The 18,983-nt window shown below is 42.0% G+C and overlaps 1 protein-coding gene across 1 annotated transcript in view; it reads right to left on the bottom strand.

The window, feature by feature from the left end:
* CFAP91 (cilia and flagella associated protein 91) overlaps nucleotides 1-16,234 on the bottom strand; it is a 33,470-nt gene extending 17,236 nt beyond the window's left edge. The window contains exons 1-9 of the mRNA XM_061988732.1: nucleotides 16,092-16,234; nucleotides 13,046-13,191; nucleotides 10,252-10,335; nucleotides 9,061-9,117; nucleotides 8,019-8,200; nucleotides 7,142-7,319; nucleotides 6,637-6,794; nucleotides 5,231-5,413; nucleotides 4,976-5,118 (exon numbers count right to left, since the gene is read on the bottom strand). Coding sequence (XP_061844716.1) covers nucleotides 4,976-5,118; nucleotides 5,231-5,413; nucleotides 6,637-6,794; nucleotides 7,142-7,319; nucleotides 8,019-8,200; nucleotides 9,061-9,117; nucleotides 10,252-10,335; nucleotides 13,046-13,191; nucleotides 16,092-16,115 — 1,155 coding nt within the window. The 5' untranslated portion in view covers nucleotides 16,116-16,234. The remainder of the gene's footprint in view (nucleotides 1-4,975; nucleotides 5,119-5,230; nucleotides 5,414-6,636; nucleotides 6,795-7,141; nucleotides 7,320-8,018; nucleotides 8,201-9,060; nucleotides 9,118-10,251; nucleotides 10,336-13,045; nucleotides 13,192-16,091) is intronic.
* Nucleotides 16,235-18,983: the final 2,749 nt, after the last annotated feature.

Genomic DNA, 18,983 nt, shown 5'->3' with positions numbered 1-18,983 from the left:
GTCCTGACAACTCCCCATCACAAGCTGCTTAGAACAAGATATTCAAGATATTAATTTCCAACTGCCCAGCAATGTAGGGCATCCCACTTTGGCTCTCAGAGAAAAAGGAAGAGAGTACCTACATTTAAAGCTCCTTCAAAATGATAAACCTCCTACTGGACAGGTTGGATCTGTAGTATCCATTACTGACATAGTCCAGTGAGGAAAAAAACATGCACTTTTCTCACTCTCTCTCTTTCAAATGTTCAAATCAAGTGTTTTGTGAGGGAAGGAAACCAAAGAAAAACTTAAGAAAAAACCCACCATGCTGAATTTCTCTCTCCAGGAATAGGAAATTGGTGGCACTTGCACAGAATTTAACTGTGAAATTTATGAAGCTTTCAAACTCCAGTGGTCATTATACAAAACTCTTCCTGCATATTGGCACTGACCTTTCAGGCCAGGAAAATTAATTGCTCCAGAAAAGGAGAGAGATTTCTAAGTGGAGGGGATAAAACGCTTTATTACTGAAAACTTCTGACATGGACCATGTTACTAATGCAAGAATCAAAGCCTATAAACTGCTTAAAAGCCACGTGAAACGGTTAAAGCTCAAAAATGCTGAAAGATTTTCTGAACTGTTTCTTGTATTCGATGACCTTAGAGCTCTCTAGAACGAAGATTATGCTTGCTATGATTTATAAGGTGTTTTGCATGATGAGGAAGAAAACTGAAAGCAAAAAGCTGCAGTAATAGTGATCCTTTTGAAAACAGTGGCTCCTATGTTTACTAGCTGGTGAAGGGCCTGGAGAACAAATCTGATTGGGAGTGGCTGAGGGAGCTGGGGACGTTTAACCTAGAGGGGACTGAAAGGAGACAAGATCTATCTCTACAACTGCCTGAGAGGAGGTTATAGCAAGGTGGAGGGTCAGACTCTTCTCTGAAGTAATGAGTGATAGGACAGAAGGTTGTTAGACACTGGCACGGGCTGCTCAGGGAGTTGGTGGAGTCATCCCTGGAGATAATGAAAAGCTGTGTAGATGGGATATTGAGGGACATGGTTTAGTGATGGACCTGGCAGAGTGAGGTCAGTGGCTGGACTTGATGATCTTAAAGGTCTTTTCCAACTGAAATTATTATATGATTTCTGAACAACATAGTTCAAATGTTACTGCCTACATATCACCCTCTATTTTTCTGAGGCAGACTACATTACTTTTTTCAGGCGGTAGGTTCAGAGACATGGTATAATCTGGTTGGACTGAACAATGAAGAACCACCCAATTCATCTCCATTTCGTTTTCCTGGCAAATGCAGCAAACAACAAGCAGCACATATGTTTTGGGCTATACACCTTAGTTTCTTTGCTAGAAGCAGAACACTTGACAGGATAGTGGCTCGAGAAACAATTTTCCCTTCAGAGAAACCATTCTTTAGATTACTTCCTTATCTTCTCTTAGATTGTCTCCTTTTTACAAGACACTAGGTACATTTTATTTTCAGGTAGAGCACGGAGCATACAGTCATGTTTCTCTTTCTTCCTTTTTGCCTGTGCATGAAGGAGGTGAGATCATCAAGGACAGACTGACTACCTACTTTGCAATGCAGTATGGCTGCTGCATCTTGGCTGATAATGACTGACAAAATAGCTCTTAGAGCTTGTCTGAGCATGAGCCAACTAACACCGTGCTAGAGATCTGTTCTTGATGAAATAACTGCCTGGACAGGTTTTCCTGTGCTTTGCAGTTGGCAGAGATTTTCTCCAGAGTCATTCTTGGCCTCTGTTCTTCTCCACCTTCTTCCAGTAACCAGATAAAGGAAAAGAGATGTGATGAGAGTTGCACTTAATGCAGAGGTGAGAGGTTCCTTGCTCTGACATCATCTTGATCCAGCACTTTGAAACTACCTGATGCTTCGCCCATCTCGAGCCACCAGGGCAAAGAGTGCCAGCCTAAAGTAATGCGTTGTTCTGAACTAGGATTTCTTCTAGCAGCTCCTCTGTTCCTTGGGGTATTCAGTTACCTAGTTGCATTTCTATTGAATAGCAATTAGCTGTATCAGTATGCTGTCCCCTTGGATTTTCACACAAGGCTGTCTATATAATGGCTCCCTTACATTCCTTAAAGCACAGTCATCTTGTGCTGGCTAGGAACTAGCTTTTAGTGCCCTTTTACAGATCCACTTAAGAAACAGATTATTGTTTTTACTGTAAACCCTGGGTATCTCTTGATATGTTCTCTTGTTTTAGGAAATCATTCAAAAATTACAGAGTGTACATAATACTCCTGCAAAAGGTTTCAGGATGCTCCTCAAAAAGTCTGCTTTTAAAAATCACTTCTTTTTGGCCCAGTTTCAGGTGTGAAACTCAAGTTTTATTCTCAAGAGGACACAGAATCTTTTTGTAGTTTCTTGGATAATTGCTTGTTCCTTCTTACAAGCTTTAAGCTTAGGAAAACCCTCAACACGGCAAACCAATGAGGAGCACTAATCTATCTTGCCACGTGCTTGGCCAGAGAAGCAAGACTTGGAAACTTCCTTTATTAAAATGAATTCATTCTGAGGCCAAATTATAGTATTCCTCCTCTACCTGTCACCTCCTTCCACAGATTATGCAATGAAAACGAAAGCAACTCTTTCTAGAACCAGATCACTAGTGTACTCTCCCATCTGACCTTAGTCTAGAGTTTTGCTTCTAGGATTATGGTAGAAAAGGTATACATTAAGTGTGCTAGGACAGCACTAAGAAGAGGCTTTTGAAGGGAAAACTGGTCTAGCTGCTCAGCCATTGAAAGAAAGCAAAGCAACACAGAGCTCTTCTGAGATGATCCCTAATTGCCTGCTTTAAACCTCTTTCATACTGTGTGTGATGGAGGTTGTTGGCAGGAGTGAGACTGCTTATGCCAAGCGGTCAGACAGCTGTCCTCTCAAGTGCTAGATTCTGTTAACTCAAGTACTTTGCATCCTTTACTGCCCTCTTCTTGACAGCTCCAGCAGCTAATGAGGGTGGACCTGTCAGAGACAGAACATGCTATAACCACAAAACTTCAGAAACAAAAGCCTCTGATAGAAGTGACCAGTAACAGCATCACAGAGCTCAAGCACTAATTAGAGCAGCAATTTCTCATTGCTCTGAACAGAAAGTTTGTGTAAGTCTAACACTGGCTAAGCTGTTTCACAGTGTTGGTACTTTCTGGTTGTCTGGACCAACTTGTTTGGTACCTACTTCTGTATATCTAAAACCAGGAGTTAAATTTTACAGAGTAGATTTACCATCTTTACCTGCAAAGGAAATGCTTTGTGGTTTTAAAAGAACATACATTTTATCTTCTTGTGGTAGGGAAATGAGTGTTAGTTATGTTTGCTCCTCCATTGCTGTAAATAGTAGACCAAGTGACCTACACTGATCTAAGAAAGAAAACGTGCAGAATTGTCTGCTTTTGTTGTGCATTCCATCTCCCTTTGCCCACCAATTCTTCCTTGAAGACACATTATTGTGTGACCAGACAACATTAGGGCATACCCCTTCTCCATAACAGACACTCCACCATAGTCTTTCAAACCATGAGAAGTATTTTGAATAAGAGAATACAACTGCTGTAACTGGAATTCAGCTCTGAAAGCCTGGGCTGACACTCTGCTGCCTATGAGAACCACGTTATGATCCACATTATATATAGTCACTGCTTGAATTTTATGCAAAAAGCACCCAAACTCAAACCCCTTCAATACTGCTGTGTCATCTTCTCTAAAACTGTAATCAATGTACTTAGTTCTTGAACATTTCCTGTAGCACTCAAGATTTTCTTTGAAATTTTTCCTCCTGGATAATAATCAGATGCAATCTTTCAGCTGTTACAAGATCCAGTGGAATTTAACTTTGGGGTAATATGATTGATTTTTCAGGACAAGCTTTCAATTTAAAATTCATTAGTAGAAAGTTACTGTCTGGGTTGAGAGTATTAATAAATTACACTAAATCAAGAAAGCTATATATCTGTAATTTCCAATTATGAAATATTTCTTCACTAAAGAAAGCAGAAGTGAAAGTTGCCAAGCTTTACAAATGAAGTTAAATATTTTTCAGAGATACAGCAGCCAGCCCAGAACAGGCCTGATTTTAAAAAAAGGTCACACTCAATAGCATCACAAGAAGTGCACTTAAAAGTACATGTAATTTACAAATACTGTGATTGTAGATGTAAATGAGGCACTTCTTTCACCTGTGGTTAATCTCATCTATGGACACCTCCTCTGTGTAAACAGTTGTGATAAATTAAGATATGCAAAACACTATTAGCATGTTTGCAAATCAGATGCTGTTGTTAGGGAACAACAGTGATTTGCATCCACCACTCTCATCCAATTTTCTGAGTGAGGTCATTTTAATCATGCTTTGCTGCAGGTGTTTTTACATACTTTAAAACGTCCATTTTTTGAAATGTACAGAAGTTTTAGAATATTAATTCAGATCTAGTTTCACTGAATCACAGAATCACAGAATGGTAGGGGTTGGAAGGGATCTCTAGAGATCATCTAGTCCAACACCCCTGCTAAAGTAGGTTCACCTAGGTCAGGTTGCAGGTTTATTTAACTATTAGTAGTTTGACAGTATAACCAGTAGGCTTGCCACCTGTGCAAGGGAGAAATGGGAAAGACAGTTTCTTCTGCCATTTTTCTCAATCTGATGTCATATGTTCCAATCCAAATATCTGATCTGTAGGGAGATAGAAGCATCTATGCTTGTTTTCTATAGGGTTAGAATAGAAGGACAGATCTAACAGAGAGGGAAAACACACAGACTGAGTTCCACAGCAGTACTGGTCATACCTACAACACTCTGAATATCTGATCCATTCTGTTCTTGAAGTTGTCTTTCAGGAAATATGAATTTAGCACAGGAAATTGGGAGAAAGTTTACACATGTGTCTTCCAGATAGCATTCCTGAGCAGTTCAAATCTAAGAGGAACTGACATGTTGCTGGATGAAGCTCCATACCTGGTGAACCTGTGCCAGCTCCACCTCTAGCCTTGCTGATCGTTTAATAAATCCAGTCTTAGTGATAGTGTACTTAGGTTTTGGAGCTTTAACTTTGACCTGGGTGACAGAATCTGGGAGAGATGCTTCCAGTTCACAGAGTCCTAAGAAACACAAACAGCGATTAAGTAATGGAGTGGTGGAGAGAGAAATTTGAGTTTTCTTAAGATTTCAAGTAAATATCTCATACAGACAAAGTCTTCCAAAGTGCCTTACCTTCAAACGTGTTAAGATAGAAGTTTTTTACCACATAGCGCTCAGAATGGTTGTCTGGGAAACAACCAATTCTGGACAAAGGAGCATACGTTTGTGATGCAAAGTCTGTATACTCTTTGATGATATCTCGTCTCTCCAGCTTCCCCATCATGTTCTTCCTCTTAGCTATCAATTTCCTGAGCACTGAAAAAGAAATTCAAACGAGAGAAGGCTCTACATACTGTCATGGTTTAGCAAGGAGCAGCTTTTGCTTGGTAACAGGGGGAGCAGGCTGCAGTGAAGACCCAGTAAAGTTCTCGGTCTCTCCCCCAGCTCCTGGGTTCAGACCCACCTCCGGCCCGTCTGGGCCAATCTGGCGCCTCTGCTGTCACTATTTAAGGACAGGAATTTGAAGTGCTTGGGAGGAGGTGTAAGAGTGATACAAGATGGAGGTGATCACTCAGACCCCACAGTCAGAGAAGGAGGAAGGAAGGAGGAGCACCAGACTAGAGCCCCCTCTGCAAGCCGTGGTGAGAACGCAGGCTGTGCCCCTGCAACCCATGCAAGGCCATGGCAGGACTGAGAGTTACCAGCAGCTCCGTGTGAGTTCGCCCAGATGGGCGAGAGACTGTGTGGGGATGCAGCCATGGCACAGGCCGTGCTGGAAAGCCTGCGGGCCGCAGAGCAGCCCCACACGAGAGGCAAAGAGGAGCTGCAGCTTTTGGGATGAACGGACATTGGAACTGCCTGTGCAGAGCTGCTGTGTGTGTGAGGGACCCTGCGGAGGTGCAGGGAGGACTGGTGCAGAGCAAACAGCAGAAACCATCGAGAATAGACTGACTGAAACCCCCATTCCCTGCCTCCCCTGAGCCATTCAGTAGGGGAGGAGATAAAGACACCGGGATCAGGGCTCTGAGCCTGGGAAGAGGGGAGGGGTGGGGAGAAGGTGGTCTTACAGGGCTGGTTGTACTCTTCATCGTTGTACCACTCTGTGTTGTTTTGTGTTGGTTATGTTTTGGGGGTTTAAAGTTATGTTTTAGTTGATGTTGCATTAAATTATTTTCTATTTTGTTCCCCAAGCCGAGTAGCCTGGTCTGTTTTGTCCTGGACCATAAGTGGCAATTAAGCTCTCCCTGCCCTTTGGCAATTCTCAGGTCTTTGGTACTTGAGGTTAATTGTAGTCTTTTGCTCTCTGATGGGCCTAAACCAAGACACATACAAAAGCCCCATCTTCAGAAATTCACAAGACCTTTTGCTGGTTAATAAAAACCTTGACCTGTTTGACCAGAGCAAATGCTGCCCATGCATATCTATATTGCAAATGCAATGTACTTCGGTTTTAATAATGACTGACACCGTGTGAAAGTAAGAATGGCTTGTCTGAAAACTGAGTCTAGAACTACTCTCTCCCTGGTTTTCAAACTTACTCAGTGCATAGTCATGCTGAATCTTTTTTATTTTCTCTTCTTTAGCCTTCTGATGATTTTGCCAGTGGTCATCCAAGCGCTTGGCATCCAGCTCATTTTGATGTTCCTCTCGCCTCCGCAGCATCTTCTTAAAGACTTGCAGTCGAATCTCCTGCAACCTGAAAGGAAAGGCCAGGTATAACCTCCTGTACTCTTCAGTTTTCTATGTAATGCTGCAATCATAAAGCCCTACACACAAACTGATTACTTTACACATAGCTCATATTGCATATCTCGTATTTTATATTATAAAAATGAAGTTTTTACACCAGAGTTCACCATTGGTGAAAAGTTTGTGATGGCAGTTTCTTAAATCCAATTCAACCAAAAATACTCCTTCCCAAACTCAGGAGATTTTTCACAGAAATAAAAGGCTTGTAGTCTTCAGCTAATCCCCTAAACCTTCCTGCTTCTTCTCTATTCAGCTGATAAATGAAAGAAAGAAAGAGGATAACTGAACTCCTACTTTTCTATTTCCTGTTCTCTAAAGGCCCACTCCTTCCTCTCCATGTCATCCATCATTTTCCTCCTCTTGGCGATTTTTGAGGCATCGTCCATTGCTGGCAGAGTTGCTTCCCACGCACGTTTTTCTCTGGCACGTTCAATCATCTCCACTTCAGCTAGTCCTGCTGGTAGACCCCGACCTTACAAGGGCAAGAAGAAGTAGCTCTTTAGAAGAATGGTGAACCCAGCAAATGACCACTACTAATAATGCATTAGAGGGCTGGATGGGCACAAGCCTATATGTTAAACACAAGCAGAGTTGGCAATAGCCAGAAGTAAACACTTCTAAAGTCAGTAAAATTCTACAGTATGAGGAATGGTAGGACCTGCAGTTGCTATAGCTTAGTTGACATTAGCAATAGCATTTCATTCCTCTACTGCAGGCTGCAAAGGAGGAAAAACTGTTCCAAGACGATACTTTCTGGGAATAAGTACTTTCTTTGGCATGTCCAGTGTCCACCACTAATGTGGGTGCGACACTGGGAGTTGAGTATCACAGCTATATTCTAGGGCAGCAGTGTTCACACTGGTTTTTCACTGATATTGAACTCTTGAGTGGCTGCAGAGCAGTAAGTATATAGAAAAGCTGTTCTGAGTTTGTATTTGTAAAACACATGACCTCTTCACATTGAATGATCTCAAAACTCTTTATGAAATGTCCCAGAACAGTGCTATTAAGTAGGAAAATCTCATACCCATTTTAGAAATAGACAAAATAATGCACGCCAAAGGAGAACTAAAAAGGGCTGCCAAAGCTGGCAACAGACTTGAAACCTGACACTGAATAAAAGAACCTCCTGAACATGTTTATTATGATCTATCTTGACTTCACAACTCACCCCAAGTGAGTGTAGCAAGTGTCAGAAGTTCAGGGACTGAGCCAAAGGGAACTATGTATTCAGGGGAATAGGGATCTGTCTGGGCTTCACCATCCCTGTAATCTGTCTGCGTGCCCAAAGTTCTTGACTTGGGAACAAAGACATTGCTGTCTTCTGTAGCTGAATGGACATAGGGCTCTGTCCTAAAAATAGACACAAGATGGAAGAATATTTGTCACATTCATTTAAAAAAAAATAATACAAACCAGAAACCCAATACCTTGTCAAAGGTAGGATATCCCAGTGTGGTTTTGTTTTATCTTAACATTGATGTTAAGTTCATTATCTTTAGTAAAAGAAGGCTGAGGCCACGCTGTATCCTCTGAATCCAGAAATCTGACTTCAGCGGCCAGGAGTTATTACATACAAATCTTCCCTATGTATCCATTCTAAAGCTTTGTTTTTAATGGGCACAAAAGTAAGTAATGTTTGAGTGTACAATGAAACAGGACTGCTTCAATTGAGCCTACATGTTTGTCTTTCCAACAATTCCAGAACAAAAATTCAATTCTGATGTGAGCATGTGCAACTTCCATTGACTTTGCTAGGAACTGAATCTTCCTATGTCCCCTCTAAATTTGATCCCCACTGAAAACCTCCTCAGACTACTTCATGGACGCTCTGCACCACTGAACAGTATTGCAACTATCACAGAGATTGTAACAAAACATCAGAAGATTTTCCAACAATGTTGCTGTGTTGGAGAATCTTCTTTCCATCAGTGTCTCTTCTAGGGCTCGGAGACACTTGGTTTTCTGTTTCACAGAACACATTAGAGGCACATGTCCTTTGCCCACAAAACACTTCTCAGCTACTGTAAGCAAATTCTGAACCAGTCACCTGTTTCCTCAGGAATTCTGGATGGTCAACAAACCCCTGCCACTTAAGGTTTTCCTGTTGGTTCATCATGAAAATTATTGGTCATCAGCTAAACAGTTTCTCAGTCTTCTTGTGGTGAGATGTCACCCATTACACCAGTAATGTCCCAGAACTCACTACTTACTCTGCCATTGTGTAAGCAACATTTAGTGGAAGCAGCTTAATAGAAGGGACGAGAGGTCTGAAAAGAGAGAATGCAGATGTAAGACATCAGCCAAGAGCAAAAAAGATCATTACAGTTTAGAAAAACTGCAGTCTGCTAATTTCAGTGGAGATACAATTCTACACAACTTCTGTAGTTGCATGTTTAAGAATTGTGCCTGAATATCAGATAATTTTTTTCATAGCTAAGGAGTAACAGAGAAAGTTTCACCAGTAGGACTGAGTGTTATTCTTCTGTCAAAGCAGAAAGTGGAACTGCAAAACAAGACAACAATTAAAAATTATTTTTGAGTGTGCTCACAACATTTTGTCTGTTTCACTACTCAGTTGATTTTTTCACTTCAAGCTTCTGAGAGAGTTTTAAAAAGTGATAGAGGCTTAACAACATATTAATGCCTTGTTAGGCATTTTTGGAGTTTACATATTGTCATTTGCTGCCAATTTCTCTTATCTTTTGAAGGACTTTAAAGCTTCATTTCAAATTGCAGAAGATAACATCATCATAGTCCTTTTATAATTGCTGTTAAAGGAGCCACAAAGAACTTAATTTTACTAAATGTGGCATTTTTAAAATATTTAAAGTGGACACACTGGCCAATAGCTGCTGATGGTAATAGTGAGTGTAATTTAAAGTATATGTGACTAAACTGAGAATGTTTGTATGCCAGTTGTTGGTTCAGATCTTGAGTCCATTGCTGACCTGCAGTGTCGTTGTAGAAGGGGCAGAACAGTCCTGCAGTAGATGACATTGAGGAAAAGTTAATTAAGGACTCCTTTTCTGCTCCTGGCAGAAGCCTGGAGTTAAAAGGTTCCTTCTTAAAGTGGTACCTTTTCAGGAGTCTAGAGAACCACAGTCACTTTGTGAGCATCTTCCTCATACATGTAGGAAGCTCAAAGCTTTCTACAAATGATTACTAAGTAGAGAACACCTGGAACATTTGCTTACCTGGTAACTCATTACCTGAAAATTTTCACATAGCATGAATTTAGAAAGCCCTTGTGGTTTAACATTTGGTTACTATTTAGGTTTTCCATAGATCAAAGAACTGACAGAAAAGACAGGAAAAATAAAGCTCTAGCAGTTATTCAGGTGCTTTTTAAATGGCACAAAAACAAGCTTGTGAACTCTGTTTCAAATCAGTTCATTCCTTACTGTGCAAAATACTTGTAGCGATTCCTTCCACTGACTTCGGGATCTTCATACACAATTTGAGGTAGCTGAAGATAAGATGGAGCTCTAAAAGCCAAAATACAGGATATCATTTAAGAAGTGTATTTTTTTTTTCTTATACTCTTTATTTTTCTTTCCAATCTCTCTCTTTGCTTCTCTGGTTGCAGAATCAGACATGCACTCTGCAAATTCCACAAAACCCCCACACTTACACAGGCAATTATATTTTGCTTTTTTTCAAACTCATACTATAGAAAACCAGTTTGACATTTTAAGTATATTTCCCACTATGTGTGGGCAAGAAGTAGTTGTTTAATACCTTTCATAAAACTTTCTTTTGTGCTTGTCATGAAAAAGGATTGGCCATTTGTAAATGCTTCACCTTGTAAACTACTTTTATTGGGCGTAGGGGAGCAAGCTCATTTCCTTAAGAGTGAAAAACTTTCCATAACAGAAAATATGTGTAAAGGAGCAGAATGAACAAAGAAGAAGACTGCTGCTTTCTACCTTTCAAAAGTAGCTAAAGAGACTGGGAGGGAATGTGGAAAATTTTAGAATCAGCAATTTCAATTTGAATTTTCCAATAAAGGAGAAAAATTAGGATGACCACAGGTTTCAAAACCTGTGCTGGAACAAGTATATCTTGTGCAAGAACAGTCTCCATTTTTTCCCCTCATTTTGAATTTAAAATAGGTAGATTCTTTAAATTTTTCATTGTAACATCTTGAAGCTTTAATTTAAAACCTTGGGAAACCATGAGGTAGACCTCATCAAGGTAGTTAGTGAGAGAATGGGTAGAACTGAGACCTTTGGAAGCTATGCATGAGGATTGCTATTTGATTTCAAAACCACTTTACATTCCAGTCTTACTTGTCTCATCCTGCCAGGTGGTTAAAAAAAGGAAACATCTTCACAAAAGAACAAAAAAGCTCGTATCACACCGTTAAGGTAAGGAAGGTAACTCATTTCCTTAAGCTATATATAGAGCAAGTCCTGAAGGTCATGTGTTTTGCAAGACTGTTTTTGGCACCTTTAAGAACCTAGACCTCAGATATGTGGGACTGTGGGTGCTGGAGTTGGTCGCAGCTGCCAAATTTTAAAGACAGAGGTATATTTAGGGAGATGCAATTAACAATAAATAACATTGCTCAACAGCTGGGATCAAAACAAAGGATTGTATATTGAGATCACTTGTCTTCAAAGACCTCATATATAAGCCCTGTGAGCTGTGCTGTGGAACTCCAGGAGCCACCCACTAAAGCAAAGCCTATAGAGGGATGCTTTGTTAACCTCCCCTGACATATAATTTACTGTCAAGGTAAGTTTAAAGTTATCTCTTCCCGGTGCTTTTGGTCATATCACATAACAAAAGAGAAGGAAGCTCCGGAGATGCAGTGCAGTAACCTGAGATACTTGCTCAGCACTAATCAGTCTATTATTGTGAGGTTGTGTTTGTCATTCAAATGAGTTAATTGAGCTGATGGCTAGTTCCACTAGCTGACTTTTTATGTATCAGACTGTTGCTCCATCCAGCTGGATTTGTGTTTCATTCAGCACAGGTGGGCACTTATTCTTATGATCTAACTTTATTAGCATAAGCTGTTCATCCTATTATGGTGTAGTTATAGGCACGATGGGGACCCATTGAAATATGCCCTTTTATTCCACAGATCCTGCCTCTTGCATGTCCTTGACTTACTTTTGCTGACTTTGCTGAAATAAACGAGCATTTATTCCTGGTAACCTTGCAGAGGCAATGCAACTACTGAGAAGACAGCTGGGAAATATTCTATGTTCTGTATCAGCAGCATTGTCGATCAGTGCAGGTCGAAACACAGGGGCTGTGCTTCTCATTTTTTGTTAATTGCAAGACATTTTGCAAATACATGTTGATGAAACATAAATTCATTTTAAAGCAGCTCAGGCACCAAGTAAGTTTGTGTTACAAAATAACAGGCAAAATACAAGAAACCATTTTGGTTTTTATGTGCTGGGGACAGTTTGAAATGCTGAAAATAATACAAAATTTGGAGCCTTTTAAAATGTTCTTATTTTATTCAAGAAATGAGAAGAATGGGCTTGCAAAACTGAACAAAACCAGGTGTGAAATCTGTGGTTATCACTCTTAACTACTGTCAAGCACATGGGAAAACTCGGTTACCAGCAAGTCCAGAGCATGCATCCTCTGAAAAGTTTATGGTCTAAAGTCAGCTTGGTAATGCAGCAAAAACTTCTGAAAACAACTGCCTAGGCTGATGCCTATAGTCTTAAGAAGAATCTAAAAGTGGCAAAATACAGAAAACTCTTTTTCAGTATTTGCAGAATCAGAAGCCCAAATTGTGACACCAGGGGCAAGTTCAACTAAGAAAGCCCAGCACTAAAAATGTGATCAGGCCTGGTTCAGGCCCCATACACCCTTGAATGCGCATTAAAAACAATCCAAGCAGCTTCACAGGACCAAAAGGAAACCGCTCCTGCTGAAGTAACACACATGAGTCACTCAAAGTCTCTGTAACTTATCTGATCTATAAGAGATTGAAATAACTCTCTTCTCTTCCCCAGCAACCGCTGTAAAGCAGATAGCACAAGGATGAAGGAATGTGCAACATCCACCCTGTAAAAAACAGATGGGCAACCATACTCCACAGCAGCTGCAATCTCTCAATTTCAAGGGAAACACAAGTAGGAACAAATTGCAGTCATCTCCAGTGTGCATGGCTTTTTGTTGGTTTTGTTTGCATGTTTGTTTTAAATTCCCCAACCATAGAACACTTACACAGCGAGCTGCTGAAGAGCCTCCAGGCACTGCTGAGCCCTCCCTCTCCATCTTCTGTCAATAAATGGAGGGGCTGGATCTTCACCCTCCAAGCCCGGGAAATGGATCAAGTTATTAAACGTACTTCTGAACATCGGTGCTTTTACCTAATGTTTGTGTGGACACAAAGAAGAGAAGCAAGGATTTAGTGATTCCAAACAGCATTAAAGAGATCAGAACTTCGGCTTGCTGTGATTTACAGTACTGCACAAAGAAGGCGGCATAGGTATGCTAATGATGTCAGCTGGTTAGATGGGACTTCTCAAGATGTGGAGCACAGCAGACTAGCAGCAGATGCACAGAAATGTCTTCTGGCTGTTTTCCAGTACCTAGACTTACACTTAGAATTGAAGGGTCTAATGCTTCATTACATAAAGAAGTTACTGTGTAGTAACTGTGACTGTGCAGTAGATGTGAACTTCTAGAACACTACCCCATGTAACTCCCTCCTATTTCATGTGCTCTAGAAATGAATATTCCACTTCCAGAGTAAAGTTACACTCATTTATACTGTACAGGTTTAGCATGTGTTAAAAATACCTTGACAAGACTTAGCACACAAAAAGGATAGCATTAAAAATCCACACTCCTCCTTCTAAGCACTAATTTCCCTGGGTAGATATGCCTTACATCTTGAAATTTATGGTTGCCAATAAGTCTTTGCAACTGGGACTCAGGTGTAAGTGATGTAGTGGTATTGGCTCAAGCTTTTGTAAAGCCTGAAATCAGATTTGAATTGTGAACTGCCCCTTTCGTATGGTAGTGGTGATATTTCAAGTACACTAGTTCAACAGAGTGTAAGGGAATCTGAGATGATGAAGACTTAAGGACTACTGTGAGTAGCTGCTTGCTTTGTGTGAAACTGCGTTTTTTGTTTTACTTGTTTTCAAAGGGAATTCAACTTTTGAGAGTTTAGAAAAAAACCCAACCATATGAATTCTTTATTATCACAACTCCTGTACACCCCATTTTGTGATGCTGTAGATTAAGAATTTAAAGTTGTATTGTATTGAATTCCACAGTTCTCACTTGCTGATTCCTACGCTTCCACTTGAAACAAGTCAGAGTCTGTCACCATAATATCCCATTCACAATGTTACACCTATGATGTGACATTAGTGGCAGCATGCCTGCTTCCTTTGTCTGGCCTGGACTGTTAACACACCCATATTGTTGCAAGGATCTTATGATGACAGGCAATGTTTCCAGAAAGGCAGGCAAACACACTTTTTTTTTTTCATGTAGATAGAAGAAAGAGCCTGAGAAAATGGGGTAAGAGACATCCAGAAACATTCTTCAGAAAAAATGTTTCTTGATTCCATTGGTGGAAAGCTGCCCGATGATTTTCCCCTCACTGTACAGCAATGGACTTTTAGAGTATCTGCCTTGCTCAAATACATAGCTTCAGTGGGACTCTGTTTAAGATCCAAATCAGTGTCCAGTTGTACCCTGTCTGTTCCCTTTTGGCATTCTACCTATACACAGCCTGTCCAGCCATCAGTCAATTACTGTCTAATGGTATGATTGCAGCACTCACAGGTATGCCCAAGCTGGTTTGAATACTAGCTATAGTGAATACTGATAGCAAGGGAGAGCTAACTAGCATAGGCTAAGGGCACAACTAGGAAGTTAAATTGTGCTAACCCAGTATGAAGAATTAGGATGGGTTTGCAGTCTTTTCAAGCTGCTTAATTGTTGCTACCTAGTTCGTTTTAAACTGTCTAAGCATACTATCTTTACCTGTAGAGGTTACAGAGAAGGCACCGTGTGAAACAGCACATTTTAAGAACAGTGCTGGTTCTTTTATTAGATCTTAATAACATATTCAAACTGTTGTTAACAGCATCTGGAGATACTAATTAAAAATACTGTCATACAATAAAGGAAATTACTCAGGACGTGAAACTGGGCACTTCTAGGCTGCTGCTATCAGCAATCTCTATGTTAAATCCTGTTTTAGGTAATTTAAGGGAGTAGTTTAGAACTGAGATGGTTGCTATATATGTGTATGCCTACACCCAGAAATATAAGGTGTAAATGTGAGCTACCTTTGGCCAACACCTACCACTTTATCGCCAACAAGCTGAACATGGACATTTGACTTTGAATGGTCCTTCTCACTTGACGGTGTGTACAAGAGGGTCTGAAAGGTAAATGGAACTAGCTACATATTTGAGGAATCAGTATGACTTGCCAGGCTCCACCCCACTCTTTAAAAGGGGGATGTGGAGCCTGACTCTTTGTCCATAAGGGAGTATAAAACAAACTAGGAAAGAAAAAAAAGGAAATGCGTGTCTCCATATCCACCATCACATACACGAGTCTCAGAGCTGAAATACTACTGTTTTGTGGAACATGCTCATGACTAAATAAAAAAACCCCATTTTTTTTTTTGGAAGCACTTCCAACTTCAATGGAAAACAAAGACATGAAACAGAATACAGAAAGCACGGTTGGAAGGGCAACCGGCGGAAATATCACACTGTATAGGACTCATCCCTTTGGGATATAGAGCTAGTGCTGTCTCTCCTCCAGCTCGCAAATGTTTTATGGCCTCTCCTCGCTCCTCCGTTACTGCTGCCTATCCTAATGCTTTAACCACTATGCCCTGCACCGCTCCCGGGCCGGTACCCAGCCCTCCGGGTCCGAACCTACTTTCCCTGCCTAGCAAGCTGCCGGTCGCCCAGTGACACTTCTTCGGACAGCTCAGCCTGTGCACCTCGGCTCCCGCTCCGGCAGAGCAAGCCTGGGGAGCGGCGGGAGGCCTGCTCGGGTAAGCCCACCCCCTTCCCGACCCGCAGAGCCTCCTCCCGCCACAGCACCTAAAGCCCCGGGCCCGGCCGGCCCCGCGGGACGCGGCCTGCCTGGCCGCCCCGGTGGCTGCAAGCGGGCCAGGGGGCGCGGTACCGTGGAGGCAGCGGAAAGTCCAGCCGGGAGCCATTGGGCCGGCGCAGCAGCCATCCCCGAGGAGCGGAGCTCACGCGGCGCTGTTCAAGGTACGACTCACGGTGCCTCCGGCTGCCGTTCCCATGGCGACGGCCGGCGGGCGGGGCTGGAGAGCTCCTGGCTCCTACGGCGCGGCGTTACCCGGGCACAGCCGGGCCTTTTCGGGCCTTTCCCTGGGGACAGGCCCAGCCCTCGGGATTTCCCCTACCGCATCCTCCGAATTCCCGTGGCCGGGAGTTGCCTCTCCCGCCGCGAGCGTAGCCTGCCGGAGAGCCCTCGGGGCCTGCCCGCCTCCATGTTGTGCCGCCGCGGGCGGGCAGGCTGCAGGGCAGCGGCCGTGGGGAGGAGAGGGCAGGGCAGGGCTCCTCCTGCCGCCTGGAAGTGTGAGGACGTAGGTCTTTCGTCGCTCCCCGCCGCTGGTCCCCGCGGCTGCCCCGAGTTCAGCTTCACTCCCTGCCCAAGTAGTGATGGCTCTCTCCTCAGTGAGGAGGCACGAAGGGCCCGTGTCAGGGGGTGCTCGGTGAAACAGGCGTAGAGGCAGCTTGTCTGTAGTTTGAGGACAGGCAGTGATCAACTGGAGCGGGGAGCAGGGTTTAGGTGTTTTGGCTTTTCAAGAGCTCTTGCTGGAGTTGTTTGGTGTGATGCTCTCCGGTTGCCCTGGACCCACACTTAAAACTAGTGATTACAGTTGGAGACTGGATTCAAGCCTGGATATTCTCATTCCTGGTTTTGCCCATTACTGATTAGGACTTCTGCAGCCGTAGACGAGTGAAAATAGGCTTGGTATCTATCTACTGCAGAGAGAGGCTGTAGGTAGTTTTTGCATTTGTAAAGCATTTGGGGAGATGTGCACGAAGCGTTACAAATAAACATTACACTTTGCAAAACATTGCTGTTTTTGCAAGGAGGTAGCTGTCTTCTTCTATAAGGAACAAAGTTGGAAGCTTCTTCATGTTGTTAAACAGGAAAGGCTAATGCTTTTGTCAACCTAAGTTGATTTGGAGGTAATGCTGCCAAGAATTTTGGAGCAGTGGAATTGCAAATGAATTCACTCCTCTCCCTATAACGTCTAATCAGGTCCCTTATGTTAGTTATTTTGTATGGAAAACTTTGTATAACAAAGAATTATTCACAGTTTGGCACATCTGACATGAAATATCAGCCCCTTGGAGCTTCATCACGGAGAGCAACATTTGGACTGTGGTTCCAAATTCCTTGGCTCTGGCAATTTACATGCAGACATTGAATTCAACTTTGAGTGCTGGTTTACTTTCTTAAAGGCCTGTCTCTCATTTGAAGCAACAGCTTCTTTCTTGGGGTAGTTGATCAAAATGGGTCAACTGGAGACTGGGATGTGGGTCCAAACTAAGCAGTGCTGTCACAGCTTTGTTTCTGACTGAGCTCTGTAGGATGCTGCTTCCCACAATGTATACCCAGCAGGCTGTAAAGGCCCTCATTTTACTAAAAAGCTTTACAAAGTGACACCTTACTATAATTACTGACTGAAGGAGCAAAAGTCACTATTTAGTAGAGTTACCCAGCATTTCTTATGATCAAGTTCAGTTTTCCATTTTTTTAATCTCCTTTAATTTGAACTCCCTAATTTCCATGCTGAAATTTTTCCATGCTGGACATCTGCCTTGAGGTAAAAAGTATGTAAACTGTACATTGGCCAAAATATGATTCTTTGTCTGCTCCACCCTCTCACATTTTTTCCATTTTGAGCTTTTCAGAGATGGCTGGATACAGGTGGCCCATGGTTTTCCTGATGTGGAAAGGAATCGGATGGAACCCAGTTAGAGAAGGAACAATTATATGAGTTCTTGACAGACTACAACAAAATGCTAGGGCATGATCCAATAGATGTGAAGTTGCAGAAGATCAAAAAGGTGCTGTCCTATTATTAATTTGAACTGCATTAAATTGCACTCTCTTTGCTCACCATGAGCTGCCTGGCCCCACTGCCTCTGATGTGTTGGTGTTAGCAACTGAAAGACTATGTGGGGAACCATCTCAGGAGACTAACGGGGCTGAAAAGTAACCTGTCAGAAAATACAAAAGTTTTCAAGTTGTTGCATGGCTGCCTGAAGACTAGTACTTGCTCATAGGAGGTGACAGGTATATGTGGCTGAGCTGAAAAAGCTCAAGGTTCAGGTTCACAGAGCTTGCTTAGATTAAATTGGGGATGTGTGTGTGAAATATTGTCTTATTTTTAAATAACATTTCTGAGAAGTCTCTCTGAGTTACAGCTGTGGATAGCAAACAGCCTGGGAAGTGTTGAAAGGTGTGTCAATTATTACTATCTAGAATGTTCTTTCCCTGAAGTTTTCGTATTCCTGTGGACCTGCAGCTGGAGTGAAACCTGGCCAGGGCCCCTGGCATGCTGGTGTGTGCTGTGGAATACACTGCAATGTCAAAGAGGTGATTATTTGGTCTGAATCAGTCTTTATTTTAATGTAGATCAGCCATTTCCAAATAAAAGTATTCCAAAACATGAAAGGCTTTGAGGAAATGTTAGATCCTAGGTAATAAACTCTAGCTACCTCATCTCTGACCAGAACTTTGGTAAAAGGATTCAAAGCCTATCTGGCAGGTCAGTTTGTCCACATCAAGGCTGCATCCTATTGCTCTGGTGAAAGTGAGCTGAAGGCAACTAAACTGTAAGCAATCAAAAAAGATTCCTGTTTCTTAGCTATACTTTTCAAAGAACTTGACTGATGGGCTTTCTCCTCAGATCTGTTGGCCGTAGTATGATTAATTTTTTTTTAGGTTGTTTTTTTTTGTTTGGTTGGGTTTTTTTCAGTGTTTTTCCAGAACAGAAATGTGCAGGTGAGCTGGGGTGCTGTCTACCTGATGTTTTTCTTTTCTTTATAGTCACTTGTCTCTGAAGGGACACCAAGTCCTCAGGTGTATGAGTAAACTGTCCATACCTTTGTGAGTTACTGTGCAGTGA

The sequence above is a fragment of the Colius striatus genome, chromosome 1 (genome assembly GCF_028858725.1).
Source record: "Colius striatus isolate bColStr4 chromosome 1, bColStr4.1.hap1, whole genome shotgun sequence".
Lineage (NCBI taxonomy): Eukaryota > Metazoa > Chordata > Aves > Coliiformes > Coliidae > Colius > Colius striatus.
Note: the sequence above shows the minus strand (reverse complement) of the source record. Positions and strands in the feature narration are given on the sequence as shown.